The sequence below is a fragment of the Mesoplodon mirus genome (genome assembly GCF_964341445.2).
Source record: "Mesoplodon mirus genome assembly, chromosome: 14".
Taxonomy (NCBI): Eukaryota; Metazoa; Chordata; class Mammalia; order Artiodactyla; family Ziphiidae; genus Mesoplodon; species Mesoplodon mirus.
In genome coordinates, this window is record NC_138990.1 from 80683655 (window position 1) to 80698925 (window position 15271).

Genomic DNA, 15271 nt, shown 5'->3' on the forward strand with positions numbered 1-15271 from the left:
CAGGGCTTCTAAAAAAAAATGTTTGAAGAATTTCAAGATGGCGCCATCAGCAAATGAAACCAGGCATGGGGCTCTTCTGTGTGGGGGGCCCTGTGTGACTGCCTTTGTAGCTCCCCCTTCTTTAGATATCCTGGAAGTGATTGTCTAAATAAAGAGAATTGTAAGAAAACATTAAAACCTAATTTGAACACTAGAAAAATAAATGACAAGAATTACCTAGTCAAACCCTCTTCCTTACAAACTGTGGGGAAAAAATATATATGTATATAGTATGTTTAGTTAGATTATCCCATCCTTGTGAGTCATCTCAGGTTCAGTTACTATTTACTAAGCCCTCCATCCAGGCCAGCCACTATGCCAAGCAATTTAATGTGTGTTGTCTCATTTGACCCCCGCCGGTTCTGTCATCCTCATTTTCACTGATGAGGAAGCTGAGGCTCAGAAGACTGAAATGCCTTGATCAAGGTCACACAGTTAATGTGGGTTCTGAGCTTCAGTTATCTAGCTCAATTGGTACACCTAACGGCACCTCTTGAAACCAATAACTCTTAAAATGTTTTCCTTTAGATTTGCTATTTGTCAATGTGTAACCACATCACTGGAGCAGAAATGGACTTAATGACTACTCTCCTGACCTACACAGGTTGATGAGTCTCCACACATGCCCAGGTTCTCCTAGGAAGTGACTTAGGAGGGGGGAAAATTAGGCCTCTTGTATATGTTATTAGCAAACTCATGTCACACATGAAATGGCAAAGAAAGACACATTAAATAAAACAAAACTAAGTCTAGTTGTGTCAAAGAGAAACAAACTACCCGGTCATTGGGTAACAATAGTTCTTTCCCAAAGCCAGTTGTAGAAGGGGCAAATGCCATTATTTAAGACCTTCTAGCATTACTACTTAGGTTACTTATGTAAGTTTTGTTAGAAATGACGACAGCCAGTTTGAAAGATGTTCTGTTTTATCTGGTTTTAGTCTGAGTTTCTTGTTTCACCCTTTGTGTATAGAGCAATGCACATTTACACAGTAAAACAGAGGCTGGGCTCACCAACTCACGGTAGCTTTCTGAAGGACATGGCTACAGCTCTTTATTTTATCATCAAAAGGTAAACTTTGAGCTTCAGAAGAGTGTAAAAGTAGGAGGCCTCGGCTCCAGGCCTATGAGCCACAACTTCCTAACCTCATAATCTGCCATGTATCCACTCTGAGTTTTGTTCTTTCTCCTATAGAATGGAGGCAACATTACCTGTCCTTCCAACTTGGCCAAGTAGTTGTAAGGCTCAAATTTCATAAAATATAATAAAAGCTCTTTGAAAATGTAAAGTGTTATACAAATATAAAGGATATAAAGGATCACCCAACTCAAAGTCTTAAAAAAAAAAGCCTCAAACTAGTCAAGTTAACTCTTTTTTTATTCTTTTGCAGATTATATTCCATTATAGGTTATTACAGGATATTGGGTATAATTTCCTATGCTATACAGTAAATCCTTGTTTCTTATCTATTTTATGTATAGAAGTTTGTATCTGTTAATTCCATACTCCCTCCCCCCCCTCCTTTTTGGTAACTGTAAGTTTGTTTTCTATGTCTGTGAGTATTTTTCTATTTTGTATATAGATTTATTTGTATTATTTTTTAGATTCCACACATAAGTGATATCATATAGTATATTTGTCTTTCTCTGTCTGACTTATTTCACTAAGTATAATACTCTCTAGGTCCACCCATGTTGCTGCAAATGGCATATTTCATTCTTTTTTCTGGCTGAGTAATATTCCATTGTGTATATATTCCACATCTTCTTAAGATTGTCTGTTGATGGGCAGTTGAGTTGCTTCCATGTCTTGGCTGTTGTAAATAGTGCTGCTATGAACATTGGGGTGCACGTATCTTTTTGAATTAGAGTTTTCATTTTTTCTGGATATAGTCCCCAGAGTGGAATTGCTGGATTGTATGGTACTTCCATTTTTAGTTTTTTAATGAACCTCCATACTGTTTTCCATAGTGGCTGCCCCAATTTACATTCCAAGTTAACTTTGAATACCTTTATTTCTGCCACCTTTATCTTGTCATCTTGTTGATGACAGGTGCCACTCTTTTTCCTACTCATCTAAGATGTTCCAGGAACATCTTAGAGCTCTGTGGGAATGCCACGGAAAAATGTCCACAGCCCTGTGAGCATTTCCCTGTCCAGTTAGACTGGACGACTGAGAAAGCATAATTTGGAAAACAAATACTGGGGATCTGCCCAAATTTTGACTAAGACTCTTCCTTCTTCTATAATCCACTCTGGAGACAGACAGTGAATTCACATCAATAAATGCTGTGGGGAGTTAAAAAGGGTTTGCTTAAGAAGGTTCATAAAGATAAAGGTAATCTTATTACTAAGACAATTTAAAGTTTTTAGTTTTTTTTTTCTTAAAGGGAAATTCTCTTTAGTTTGATTGCAAGATAAGGGTTTTGTTGTTAACCAAGATAAAATATAGTGCTGAATAATCTCTTAAATTAAAAATTGAAGTGTATGTTACAGAGAATAGAGATAATTAAAGAGCTTAGACTACAATGGATAAAGGGAAGAGAATTTTCATGAAAATTAGCTAAGTAAAGGTAAATTGTGTTTGAATTTTAACTTCAGATCTGGGTGCTCTGCTGTTTGGCATATGTTGAGTTGATAATGCCCATGTGTTAAAGAATTCTGGTGGTTTCTTTGCCTCTCGCACAGCTTATAAAAATGCAAGCAGACCCACCTAATGAATATTAATAGGAAGGATGTGTAGATAACACATAAAGCCCCTGGATCTGTGGACTTTGGATGGAGTAGTCAGAAAGGATTTCTGTGGCTTTATTTAATACCAAATTTACATACTTTTAAAGAATAAACATCATCTTAATATTTTAATATCAATATTCCAAAGTGGAGATTTTAGTGAAATAAAAAGCTTAATTTTCCTTCCCTGAACATTATATTCATCAAGGTCTGCATTTTAAGAGACAGGAAACTGTTAGCTAAAAAAGAAATTAACTTAATCCCCCTTCATTAAGTTCCAGTCTTTTTTTTGTTACTTAGAGACAAGTAATAATTATATCCACAGCAATGCAAAGCATGTTTTACACTTTTGTTATACAAAAGAACTGCAGTTGTTAAGGTGACAGCAAAAGAAAATGAGAACATTGATAAATACTGATACATTTTTTTCCTGAAATCTTCTCTGACTCTTGAAAGTAAATTTCACTCAGGTGTCTGAGCAGCATTTTAATTCATTAACAGCAGAAATCTACACGTGATCTTAGAAAATGTCAATCAAGTAGCTAAACAATATTTTCCCAGCTAAGGTTATAAACATGAAAGCTAAGTGGGTGGAAGAGATCTCAAATGACTGTACATCTCAGTTCTTTTAGAAAGTCTAAAAGGTGGGCATTTTGTTTTCAAATTGGTATTTTTTTGGATGGAACTTTCAGCAAGTACACAGTAAATCTCAGCGGTGTATATTATTTAAAGCATATACTCTCTCTCTCTCTTTGGCATTGTGAAAAGACATTTTCAATTTTAGCTTTACAAAAGGGGGAAATCATTAAAATGTAGTTTGTATCACTTCATTCCGTTATTTGTCATCTTTATGGCTGTTCTGTAGTTTTCACGGCACCTTTAATGGTAAGCTTGGTCAGGAGAGGTGAGCAGGAATGTGCATAGACTTGGCTGCGGGTGCTGCTGACAGTGTCTGCTAGCTGGGCTTCAATCCATGTCCCTGTAGATTTTAACGTCCCCACAGACTGCTGGCAGCCTGCTTCCAGCTGTGGCAGGCATGATGCAGTGAATTGCTTTTGAATGTTCTTTACTCAAATAGGCAGTAATTACAAGCTTAAAGAGGTTTAGTGGTCCAGTAAACTACATAATCACCCCTGAATTAGCCTGGGCTCATCAGTCGCAGTCCAGCAAGCTCGAGTCTGCTGTTTGTATGCAGCCTTGATCACATAGCAACCTGATCAGCAGGTGTGGAACAGCCAGAGTCCCCCATAAACACAACTGTCTACTGGGGACAATGATCTCTAATGAGATGAGGCTACACCAGCACTGTAATTTAAGTGGGAAAATTAGCACTAGAGAATGAGCACCAGTTCCAGGGGTCTTTAGTCATATTGGGAGCAGCATGAATTCTCCCTCTCTCTCTCCCTAGCTCTCGCTTTCTCTCTCTCAAAACATCTTCTCACCAAGTGTACTGGTTTTTGCTTCTCACTTATGGATACTTTATTCTTTTTACAAGGGTTTTTCCTCAATATTTAATGCTGGACAGGGTGTCTGTAAAGGCAGTAATGATGACTGTCAACAGTCTCATTCCAAATGGTACCACTGTATTTCATCTTCCTTGTCTTTTCTCTTCATGGCTTCAAAACCCTTTCACTTTGATTTTTAAAGTGGAAAAGTGTTCTACAGGTTGGGGATAGGTCTCCTTTTAGCTGGCACGCTCTCAGCAATAGCGGAGATGAGCTGTATGTAGTTTTGAAAAGATCCTTACTTTATTGGAGTTTATGGTATAAACTGGTCATGGACTTTCTTTTCAGAAAAGTGGTCCAGGATGGTGTGCTATTGTTTTGTTTTATTGCTCCAGTGAAATTCTTGGGGGAGAGCCTGTATGTCGAAACAGTAGTCTCCTCTGTTCTTTCCTCAGTCCTGTAAGATGGAGAACTTGAATTTTATTACATTGCCGTTGGAGAGTGGGAAGGGAACTTTTGCAACAAATAAACCCAACAACAACATAGAGCGGATTTTGGAGAAACTTCGGGGGAAATTATACATGCTAAAAAAGATAAACAGAATAACACAGGAATGAAGAACATGGGTTTCTTAGGGTCAAATCCCAGCTTCATCCTATTTGTGAGTAACTTAGACCCTGTGCCTCAGTTTCCCCATCTGTAACATCAGGGTAAAAACAGTGATCTCATAGACTTGTTATAAGTATTAAACAAGTGAATACTGGTAAAGCACTGAGAACATTGCCTGATGCAGAGTAAACATTATAAAAATGTCAGTTAAATAAAGTAAATAAAATCTGTACTGCTTTGAGGATTTGTAGAACTGAGTGAGAAGGCTGAACAGTTGTTAAAATGGGGGCTGCTAGTTTTCTGATGTTTCTCTGAAGTCATTGACTTATAAATGCTAGTTCAGGCATTTTGGGTGTCTCTAACTTCAATAGCACTCATTCATTCACACAACAAATATTTATTGGTTACAGAACTGGGCTAGTTGCCTTGTAAATGGCAATAGCATCCCTGTGTTTTTATTAGTATTCTACTAAAATGAAATGGTTCCAAATGTAATTTAACTCATATTTGATTAAGAATCACAAACAAAATGAAAGTAATTGGTAGAAAAACACACAACAATTAATTTCAAAGCAGACAATTTAAGGCATATTGTAATGCAGGTGGATGGAAGAGCAGGCATTTGTTTCTATGACCCTTAAAGCGTGTTCTCATATATAACCTACTATCATTCTCGAGTTTATAAGCAACACTAGAAGAACGAATAAAGTGATGGATGTATTAGTTTCCATTGAGTTTTGTATCTTGTAGCAAAATTTCCTATTGCTTCCATTAACAGAACTGAGTTGTAGACACATACACATTAAGATAATAGCTTCTTCATAAAATGAGTAGTAATCATCATCTATATATTCATGATTAACTCATCAGGAATGAGTGGGATTGCTCCACCCATCATTTGGAAAACAAAATAATTTGGAAGTGAATTTTCTCAACTTGTATGTTGTCACCAAGTTTCAAATCCCAGCTCTATTACTTACATGCTTGTGTGAACGTGAGAAAGTAATTTGTCCTTTCTATGCTCAAGTTTCTTCATCTATCAAATGGATATAATTTATGAGCCTCCCTCGTAAAGTTTTTGTGAGGATTAAATGAGTTAATGCATGTGAAGGATTTGGAACAATGCCTGGTACATCCTCACTTCTTAATACATGTTACCATTACTGCTTCTATCACTCTTACTAATACTAGAAAGCTGCTATTAATAAAGTCCCTTTGGATAGTCGCTGGAGGGAGAATGTGGGGAAAGGTCCTGGTGAACTAACTTTCACCTCACAGCCCCATCCCTGCCCCTTGATATTTGCCTGCAAGGCAGAAGCTGTGGGGATGCGGTGGAGGAGAGGAAAGCAGCAACTTTTCCTGGATCAAGGCTATTGAAACTGCAGAGAAACATTCAGTCACCTCCCACCACAATGGTTAACTTTGTTCATATTCCACTAGAATATGTTTTTGGTTTTAAAATGTTTACCTTAAAAAAGGGAATGGAGAAATGGGAAAGAAACATCAGTGGAAGGGTAGCCAAGTAGAGAAACTCAGGGGAGGGCAGACCTGGCTCCAGAACTAAGTAGCTGTGAGCCTTTGTTCATGTTTTGGGACCTAGCCAAGCCTCAGCTTCCTCATCTATAAAATGGAGCTAAGCATAGCCCCTACTCATGGGGGTCACCAAGAGCACATGAGATAATGCATGTAATGCATATGTCCTACTGACAAACAGTAAGAGTTCAAATGAGCTATTATTTAAAATGATTTGGAAAGGACACAAAAGTGAAGCATGGCCCCTATTCCCACCCCCACTCTCATCCCCCTACTCCTCTTACCCTGTTTTTCTTATTGGCCTTTTTGTGTTTCCTTTTATAGCCATGGTTTCCTACTAAGAGAATCAATATTCAGGGAGTTCATTAATCATCATAACTGTTCAAAATAATTTTAGCACTCTTCATGAATTTTAATACTTTTAGGAGGAGGATATAAGTAATTGCTAATTTAGAGTCTAAATTTTATGTCTTTAATGCATATATTTAAAAATACTCCTGGAACATATCTATAGCTACTGAAGAATGCATCTAAACATAGTTATTATAATGGAATTGCAAGCAACTTAAAAAAAAATCCCCAATACAAAGGACTATGAAATCCCTTAATGTAGTATCTGTTTTTTTCTATTTAGTGCTTTTATTTTATATTAATTAATATTTACAAGAAATTAAAAGATCAGATAGGTAAGACAGGCGAGGCGTGGTAGTATAAGCCTCTTATAATTAACTATAAAACAATGTTTTCAGTGCTGTGAATGGTATAGTCTCAGAGCAAAAGTGAAGACTGTTATGAAATGCTAGCCAGTGCTCAATTTTTCCTTCCACACTTATGTCATTTTCATGTGATAAGATCAAGTTCAGAGATTCCCACCTGACCTTCCTGCTTGCACACCTCTACTAGCAACTTCTTATAACTGCTGCTGGATAGACAAGACATCAAATCTGAGGGCTTGTCTGGAAAATGGCTTGACTAGGCTTCAGAAAAAGGCAGTGCTGAACAATCAACGGAGCACATTTAGTTTGAGCAACTGGGCAATCTAGGAGCGTTGGTGGAGAATTAAGAAAAGAGGTTGAAGTCCTGTGACTTCACTGATGATGCTCCAAACATTTTTGGCTTCTTAGCCGTACAGACCTCACCGTTCTTCTTTTGATTCCAGCCTGTGTGAGGATGCAGGACTCAACTGCTATGCATTCAGGCAATGCTCTTCCACTGCACGGTACACGCTTTTGTAATGCAAATGAGAGGCACAAAGTGTCTCTTTGATAATGTGCAGTCAGAAGACAAAAAAGCATTCACTGAAACAGTAAAACTAATTCATAAAGCTGAAAGACAATAGTGAAGCATTATGGATTTTTTTAAAGGAAAAAAGTATCCTAGATCAATGTAATTGTCACAGTGTAAGCTATTCATAGTCAATGCATAAGGGGAAAATGGCTGCAAGTTTATTTAAAGTGGCAGAAGTTTTTATAGGCAAAAAAAATTCATGTTAAACAAATATAAATATATTTGGTTAACAGGCTTCTGCTTCTGCTCTTAGAGGTCACATATATAGCTGGTTATTTTAATTTAGACAGATCCACAATATTCCCTTAGTGACAAAAACTCAGTAGAAGTTTTAAAAGAACACAGAGATCCAATGGTTAAGAGCCATATGGTAGATTTTTTTCTTCTTCTTTAAAGGGAGTATCTCTCCATCACATACCAGAGTTTAGCTCAAGGTCAATTTATATTAATGCATTAAACTTTGCTGTGGAGGAGGCAAAGGGCTGGAGGAAAAAAGGATAAAAGAAGTTCCAAAATTGTTCTTCCAACATATTCAGCCAAGCAACAGAACATTGCCTTGATAAGGGTGATATTGGACGGTTGCCACAATTCCTCCTGTTAGATCAGCTCTCCCGGTACCTATTCCCATACCTTTTAAAGTATAGCATGTAACATTTTGCTTGAAAATTGCTTCCACCTCTATTGCTTTGTTATAGCTGTTTTGCAGTTTCGGTGGAGAGGCAGTTCTGTGTCACAAGAAATTACTAATCTGAGGCTTGAGAAGGGGCAGCGTAGCTTTCCATTATCTCACCAGTGAGCTCTGTACAGGATTATTTTCAAAATTTCTGTTGCCATTACAATGAGCTGTTAGAGTGGGCAAGGCAGAGAGGGAGGGACCATTATTGAAACTTGGTTACCAGGGTAGATAAGATAAAGTTCATCACTGTCCTGGCATCCACATTTGCAGTCAGGGGTGGAAAATTTGATGAAAGGGGTACATTTGGTCAAGGATATCATTCAGATAGAAGGTTGGACATTTTCCATCTGTGTGTGCTGAAGAGTTTCTCTTTTCCTATTAATGCTCATCTGAAAGAGTGGGTTTGACTGTTTACAGAAATAAGTTTTCTTCCAATGTATTGTAAACTTGTAAATATCAGATAACCAACATCAGAAACCCCCTCCTGTCCTCATCTCAAAATATAAGATTGGAATTGGGCAGAGATAACTTTCTTTAGAAAGTTGCCATTTTCTTTCTGTCACTTCCTATTCTCTCTGGCTGGTGAAAGGACCGTTCAGACTTAATTTTTATGAAAGCTATTTTTAGATGGTTTTTTTATTTTTAATTTTATTTTTGGCTGTGTTGGGTCTTTGTTGCTGCATGCGGGCTTTGTCTAGATGCGGCGAGCGGGGGCTACTCTTCATTGTGGTGCACGGGCTTCTTACTGCAGTGGCTTCTCTTGTTGCGGAGCACAGGCTCTAGGTACGCGGGCTTCAGTAGTTGCGGCACGCAGGCTCAGTAGTTGTGGCTCGCAGGCTCTAGAGCGCAGGCTCAGTAGTTGTGGCGCATGGGCTTAGTTGCTCCGCAGCATGTGGGATCTTCCCCAGCACTAGCAGGTGGATTCTTAACCACTGTGCCACCAGGGAAGTCCTCGATTTTTTTTTTTTTTTTGAGACAACCTCTATTTCTGTTACACAGGACACATACTCTAGGGATCATTTTATTCTTTGATGGGGTTATTGAGCCATCACTGCTGTCTGAGGTCATTATTAGAAGTCACACTGCAGATCTAGAAACACAGGAAGAGTGGCAAGCAGGGTCTGTTTCAGCAGGAGGCTGGGAAGAAGTCAGCGTGTTGATTATTGAAATCAGAATAACCGTTTTGTGAGTCCTTGCCTTTAGCTCGGGTTCCACTGCCCAAGCCACTTGTTTTCCCTTTGAGTCCAGCAGCTCTTCTCTCCCCAGCGAAACCCACCTAATACATGTGTGCAGGTTTAATGTTGGAAGGGAGGGTCAGCTTTACCCATACATAATCACTGTTTTATGGCTTTCACTCATTCCTGAGGTGTTAATGCAGATCAAATGGGAAACACTCGAGAAGGAAGCCTTGCAGCTACTGCACTGCCCCCGCTCTCCGGTCTCAATCGTTAATTCTTATTGTAAGATCTAAAGGTAATTTTGTTTACTCTCTTAATGCGTTGCCGTTCTCCCAGTGGCCCTTGCCTATCCTTTCTCAAATTCCCATCTTGATCAATTGTTTGCAAATAATTAAGCTTTTAAGAGATAATGGCAGGAAGCTAATGTACACAACAAAGACGAGGTCTCCTGTCACTGTCTATTGGACTGTGGTCAAATTTGCTTTGATATCCCATAGCGATTAGGTTGATTGGTGTATCTGGCAAGTGCAATCCCTCTTTTCTTCACAAGAACCTACCAATCTTTCTTAAATCAGTGTCCTTGCCGCTTAGATGCCATAATAGCAGAGGTGTTCAGGAAAGTGGCAAGGGAGACCTAGCCCTGTGGCTGCAATGGTTTGGAATGAATTTCCATTTTCTTCCTAATATGGCACTCGTCCTTCTCTCTTTTGTAAAATGACATCTACCTTTGCCCTTCTCGTGGCCTCACTAGCCCTGTGGGTGGAACGCAACCTGGGCTTTGAATGTTTTCGCAGCAGCCTTGCCTGTGGCATGTTGGGTTTTTGTCAAGTCATTTTTATTTTTTTAAGTCTACAAAGGAATAACTCATACTGTCCACAAAAAGCTTATCTAGTAAAGATGCATAGGATTTAAGATAGTTAAACAGATTGGATTTCAGTTAAAAAGCCTACTTCTTTGTGAATTTTTGACTGACTGTGGATTAGCTACCTGAAGTTGTGGCTTTCATGTGATTCTAGCAATTATGGAATTTTTTTGGGGGGGGTGGGAATTGAAAGTTTATGGGACACCAGGTTCAAGAACTATGAAAAAAAGAAAAATATCCAGTCGGTCTACCATAGACAAAGGTTTAGGAGTTTTGTTGATACCTTTTGCCCCCTTAACAATGACCAGATTATTGTGACATTTAATTTCATCCAGGCTCATTCATTTCTATTAAAAAAAAATATCCTGAACAACTGAAAATTGTTTAATGGAGACAGAGTGCTGGGTCGCCATAGCTTGAGGCTGCCTGGCAATTATGCTGCATGAAATTAGGCACAGTTTGTTCCAATTACTTAAAATCAGATCACATGAAAAGTGACAGAGAAAAAAACGGTTAGAACTTTCTCATTTTATGATATTTAAATTCTGAAATCAGAAACTGCATGATGTAAAGAAACAACCTAAACTTGCACTGACAATTTGCAGGCCATAGATTGCTCTTTGAAGCTATAATGATTCAGGTAATGTTAATGATCCAAAGAGAATTTTCCTGACACCTTTTGCATAAATAAAATGTGAATTCCACTTGCTTTCTCAGAATGCATGTAAAACTTGCTCACAAACAGGCATGCAAAAATACTCTTGAAAACACAGCACAAATAAATGACTGTGACAATTCTCAATTTTCAAAGTACCTAAAGGTAAATGGCATAAATATTAATTTTTACCCAGTTCTGGTCATAATATTAAGACACAACTAACAAGACGGCAAAAGGTGTCACCATCCAGCTGTAGTGAAGAGGGACCATTGACGTATTTATTAATTCAATTGAAAAGCACTGAAAGAGATTTCCAGAGGACCTGCAAAACTGTAAGCAAATCATATAACAGAAGATGTTATAGATTGGAAATGACTTGTGTACATCGGTGTACAGCTTTATATAGCAAATAGTGCCAACAGCTAGATGCTAAAATTTGCATATTTCAAAGTCAGGCTTTTATTCCTCAAGAATTGCTAGCCTGGCTAACCTCCAGATGATAAAATCGAGAAGTTGTCCCTTTTTCAAAGTCTCATAGTTAGTGAATGGCAGCATAATTTATACAGTCTAAAAGGGTCGTATGTAACTTTGTGCAATTCTTCAACTAGTGTAGACATAGAACTGCTATATATGAAACCACAATTCAGTATTCAGTTCAGAGGATAAAAGATTCATTTGGTTTGTATTGTGTGGCAAACCTTTATGAAGTGCAAGTCATGTTTTAAACCTTAGGGCAGTGTATTGCTTTTAGGTCAGTATCCAATTGTGAGATTTTGCCTGTGATGACTGGCATAATGGTGAATAGGGTGACTGTCACCTGTGATCTCTGCCGATTATGGAGGTGATATACTTTCATTTGAAAAGAGTGGGTAGACATCACTTTTAGGAATGAAGTAAGGAAAGTCGTGTTGTGGATCTCAAATTGGATTGTTTATACTTCCTGTGGGCTTAAAAAAATTTTATTATACATTTTGATGTTGCATCTGAGTGGAGAGTATCTGTGTATCATGGCAAGTCAGAGCCATTCCTTTTTTCCACTGATGTTTACTGGTTTTCTTTATGTGCAGGTCTGGGCTTTAAGGATGGTGAATGAGAAAGGCGAGGGTGTTAGAGATGCTACACGAGTGAGAAGAGACGCATGACCAGGGAAAGAAATAATCAGAACGGGTGTTTCATAGAGTGATGCTTGCTATTGGAGAAAAAGGGGAAAGACTGGTGTGAGAGTGATAAAGTGGTCTGGTGGAGAGTGGGGAGACTAAGGCTTGGCATTTGAGCTGAGACCTGACAGTGACCTTGGAGCAGGAGCCTGAGGGTAGGAACCAGCTTGGTGTGTTGGAAGAACACACCACACAGAGGGGTGCGGTGGGGCGAGAAGAGGATGCCCATCTGGGAAGTGGGCAGGGCTGGGTGGTGGCACGCACTGCTGGGCAAGGGGAGAGGTCTGGAGGTTTTTGAGGCGGGACAGGAATGGAGATTATGAAAGGCGTTTGCCATATCCTTCTGTCATGATGAGGCTTAGACACTGGATGGGAAGCAGGAAATGTCCCTAGGTCGTGTCGCTGCGGACTGTGCCTTCCCCTGGCCAGTTTCCTCACCAGTAAAACAGGAGGGACAATAGATTCTATTTATGTCCCTCAGAGGGATATAATGGGGATTAATTACCATTCTGTCTGTAATATACTTGGAGCTCTTTAGAGAGAGGCACTATATTCCGTGAAAGCAAAGCCTTATTCTAACTGTGTATTTATTGATTAAGTGACAATCAAGACACAATGCTTATGGGAAAAATGGCTACATCTTTGCTCTCCACACATCAAATCCCATGTGTATAGATACAGAACATATTTAAACTTATAAGTAAGAGCATTGAAGTGGTCATTAACGAGCCTTCTTAGCATCTAATCAGACATTATTAATAAGATTGAAAGCTATGTTAATTAGCATTCAATAGACCAAAATTTAGTTTCCGATGGCACATACAGTTAAATGGAGAGTTGGGGGTGCCCCTTCCCATTCATAAAGAGAATAGAAGGTTGACTATCAGAACAATTATTATCTTGGGAGAATTTATTGGGGTGCAGTGTTTCAAAGTAGCCCATGTCACCAATGGATGGAAACCATGTCCTCAGCTCCTCTCCCAGGCTTTAGAAATGTATATTTCAAATTTAGATATAGTTGACTATTAAACAGAAAGTATCTTGCCAAAACTAATCTTAGTAGAATTCTAAACATCTTACAAGGAGGTATAGATTTCATTTTATTATCTAATCCTGTAATATTTTTGTATCCTCTCTAACTCCTGAGGCTTTTTCTTCGCACGCAAAATGTGCTGGTCTTTGACCTTATATTGGCCTGTGTTCAGAATCCCAGCATATGTTGACATTCAGATAGGGAAACCAACTTTGGTAGAATTTCATTTGTTTGTGCTTTGCAGAAGAGCTAAAATGAATAGTGTGTGTGTGTGTTTTTTTAAATACACCCACTTTAATTTTGATATTTGCGTCCAGCAGCATGGTGTTTTGGGAGGAGAATATCATGTTAACAAGTTGCTTAACTCCTGGGGACCTGAGCTGAGCTTGTTGGTCCAAATGATTCAGCTTTAAAAATCTGTGGTTCTAGGGCTTCCCTGGTGGCGCAGTGGTTGAGAGTCCGCCTGCCAATGCAGGGGACATGGGTTCGTGCCCCGATCTGGGAAGATCCCACATGCCGCGGAGCGGCTAGGCCCGTGAGCCATGGCCACTGAGCCTGCGCATCCGGAGCCTGTGCTCCACAACGGGAGAGGCCACAGCAGTGAGAGGCCTGCGTACCGCAAAAAAAAAAAAAAAAAAAAAAAAAATCTGTGGTTCTAGAAAATATTACGTCAAAGTGGTACACTTTTGTACGCTCAAAAAGAACTTGTTATTTTAATCCCATAAAATACAGTGAAGATCCTACTGAATTTTGTGTTTGCAACAAATAAACCTGTTAAAGAATAAACTCAGTATCAAGGTTCTGCACGTATCCTAAGTAGCTATTTATACACTTCACTAATCTTGGTAATTGGCTTGTCTTTTACTGCCATTAATTAGATGATGTAGTATTCCATTAATAAGAGTGACACACCTCAGCATTTTTACCTTTAATTATAGACCTCACTAGACTCTTAGGTTATTGACAAAATAGCCTAAATATTGCCTGAATACACATATTTTTTTAACAGAGCATATGTGTCTATTACTGAATCCCTCGCACCTAGCGTTGCACCTGACATGTGATGTGCACATTGTGTATCCAAAGTGTACGTGCACAACCTATCTTTTTTGTCCTCTTTCAGCACCCTTACCCTTCTGAAGAACAGAAAAAGCAGTTGGCACAAGACACAGGACTCACCATCCTTCAAGTGAACAATTGGTAAGTAATTTGGCTTTGTGTTTACACACAATCTGCTTCCCCCTCTGCAGACCTGCAGCTAATGTTTTGCATTAAGAAGACACACCCAGTTTTCCCTGGTGGCTTGTTGATCCAAAGGTGAGAACACAGTGTTGACTGGTGGGTGAGAGCACTTGCTAGTATAGAAAAGAAAACAGTGTATTGCTTTCCACCTCCTTTATAAATTGACAAATTTTAGGCATAGTATATATTAGTGTTTAATTCACGTTCACTATGGCTCTGTAAATCTCTCTATGACCTTTTTTTTTAACTTTCAAGAATAATCAATAGAAAGAGTGATATCCTCTTTTCTATGAAACGAGAAAATCCACTATCACATACCTGTCAGGTTTTAAATTCACTGAATAACTAAGTTCAGTTAGAATTTGTTAGGGATATGCATTCCAGGATGGGCTCTCCTTTCTTCTTATCTCCCTATAGAAAAAAGAGAAAAAAATGTATGTTTCTACTTTGAAGCTTTTCAAAACTTGATGTATCTCAGAGCTGTGCAATAGTGTTTCTAAATAAATGTGTGAACTCCTGATTTGGGGGAAAGCTGAGATTATGTACCAAGTACCAGCCAACAATATTCTGACTTAATGTACAGCGGTGTGGCAAGGAGCCTTTGAGGACGTATGATTTATTACCCTTTGTGAGTGTGCTGAAAGCCAGGTTCATACAATCACCCAGAGCTAGTGTCATATTTGAAGGGTATCAAAATCCAACCTCCTCTAAAGCTAAGTTGTCTAATTAATTGTCCTAATATTTTTAGATTAGTGTTTATGATGGGGGAAACCTTATCCTCTTTGAAGTAAAATCCAGAAAAGGCCCAAAGCCTGGTTGGGG

General features: G+C 38.7%; 1 protein-coding gene across 4 annotated transcripts in view; it reads left to right on the forward strand.

Moving 5' to 3' along the window:
* Positions 1-15271, forward strand: part of MEIS1 (Meis homeobox 1) — a 139778-nt gene that overhangs the window by 99864 nt on the left and 24643 nt on the right. For all 4 annotated transcript variants that reach the window (XM_082642958.1, XM_082642959.1, XM_082642960.1 and 1 more), the window contains exon 9: positions 14331-14407. In XM_082642958.1, the coding sequence (XP_082499084.1) occupies positions 14331-14407 (77 nt within the window). The remainder of the gene's footprint in view (positions 1-14330; positions 14408-15271) is intronic.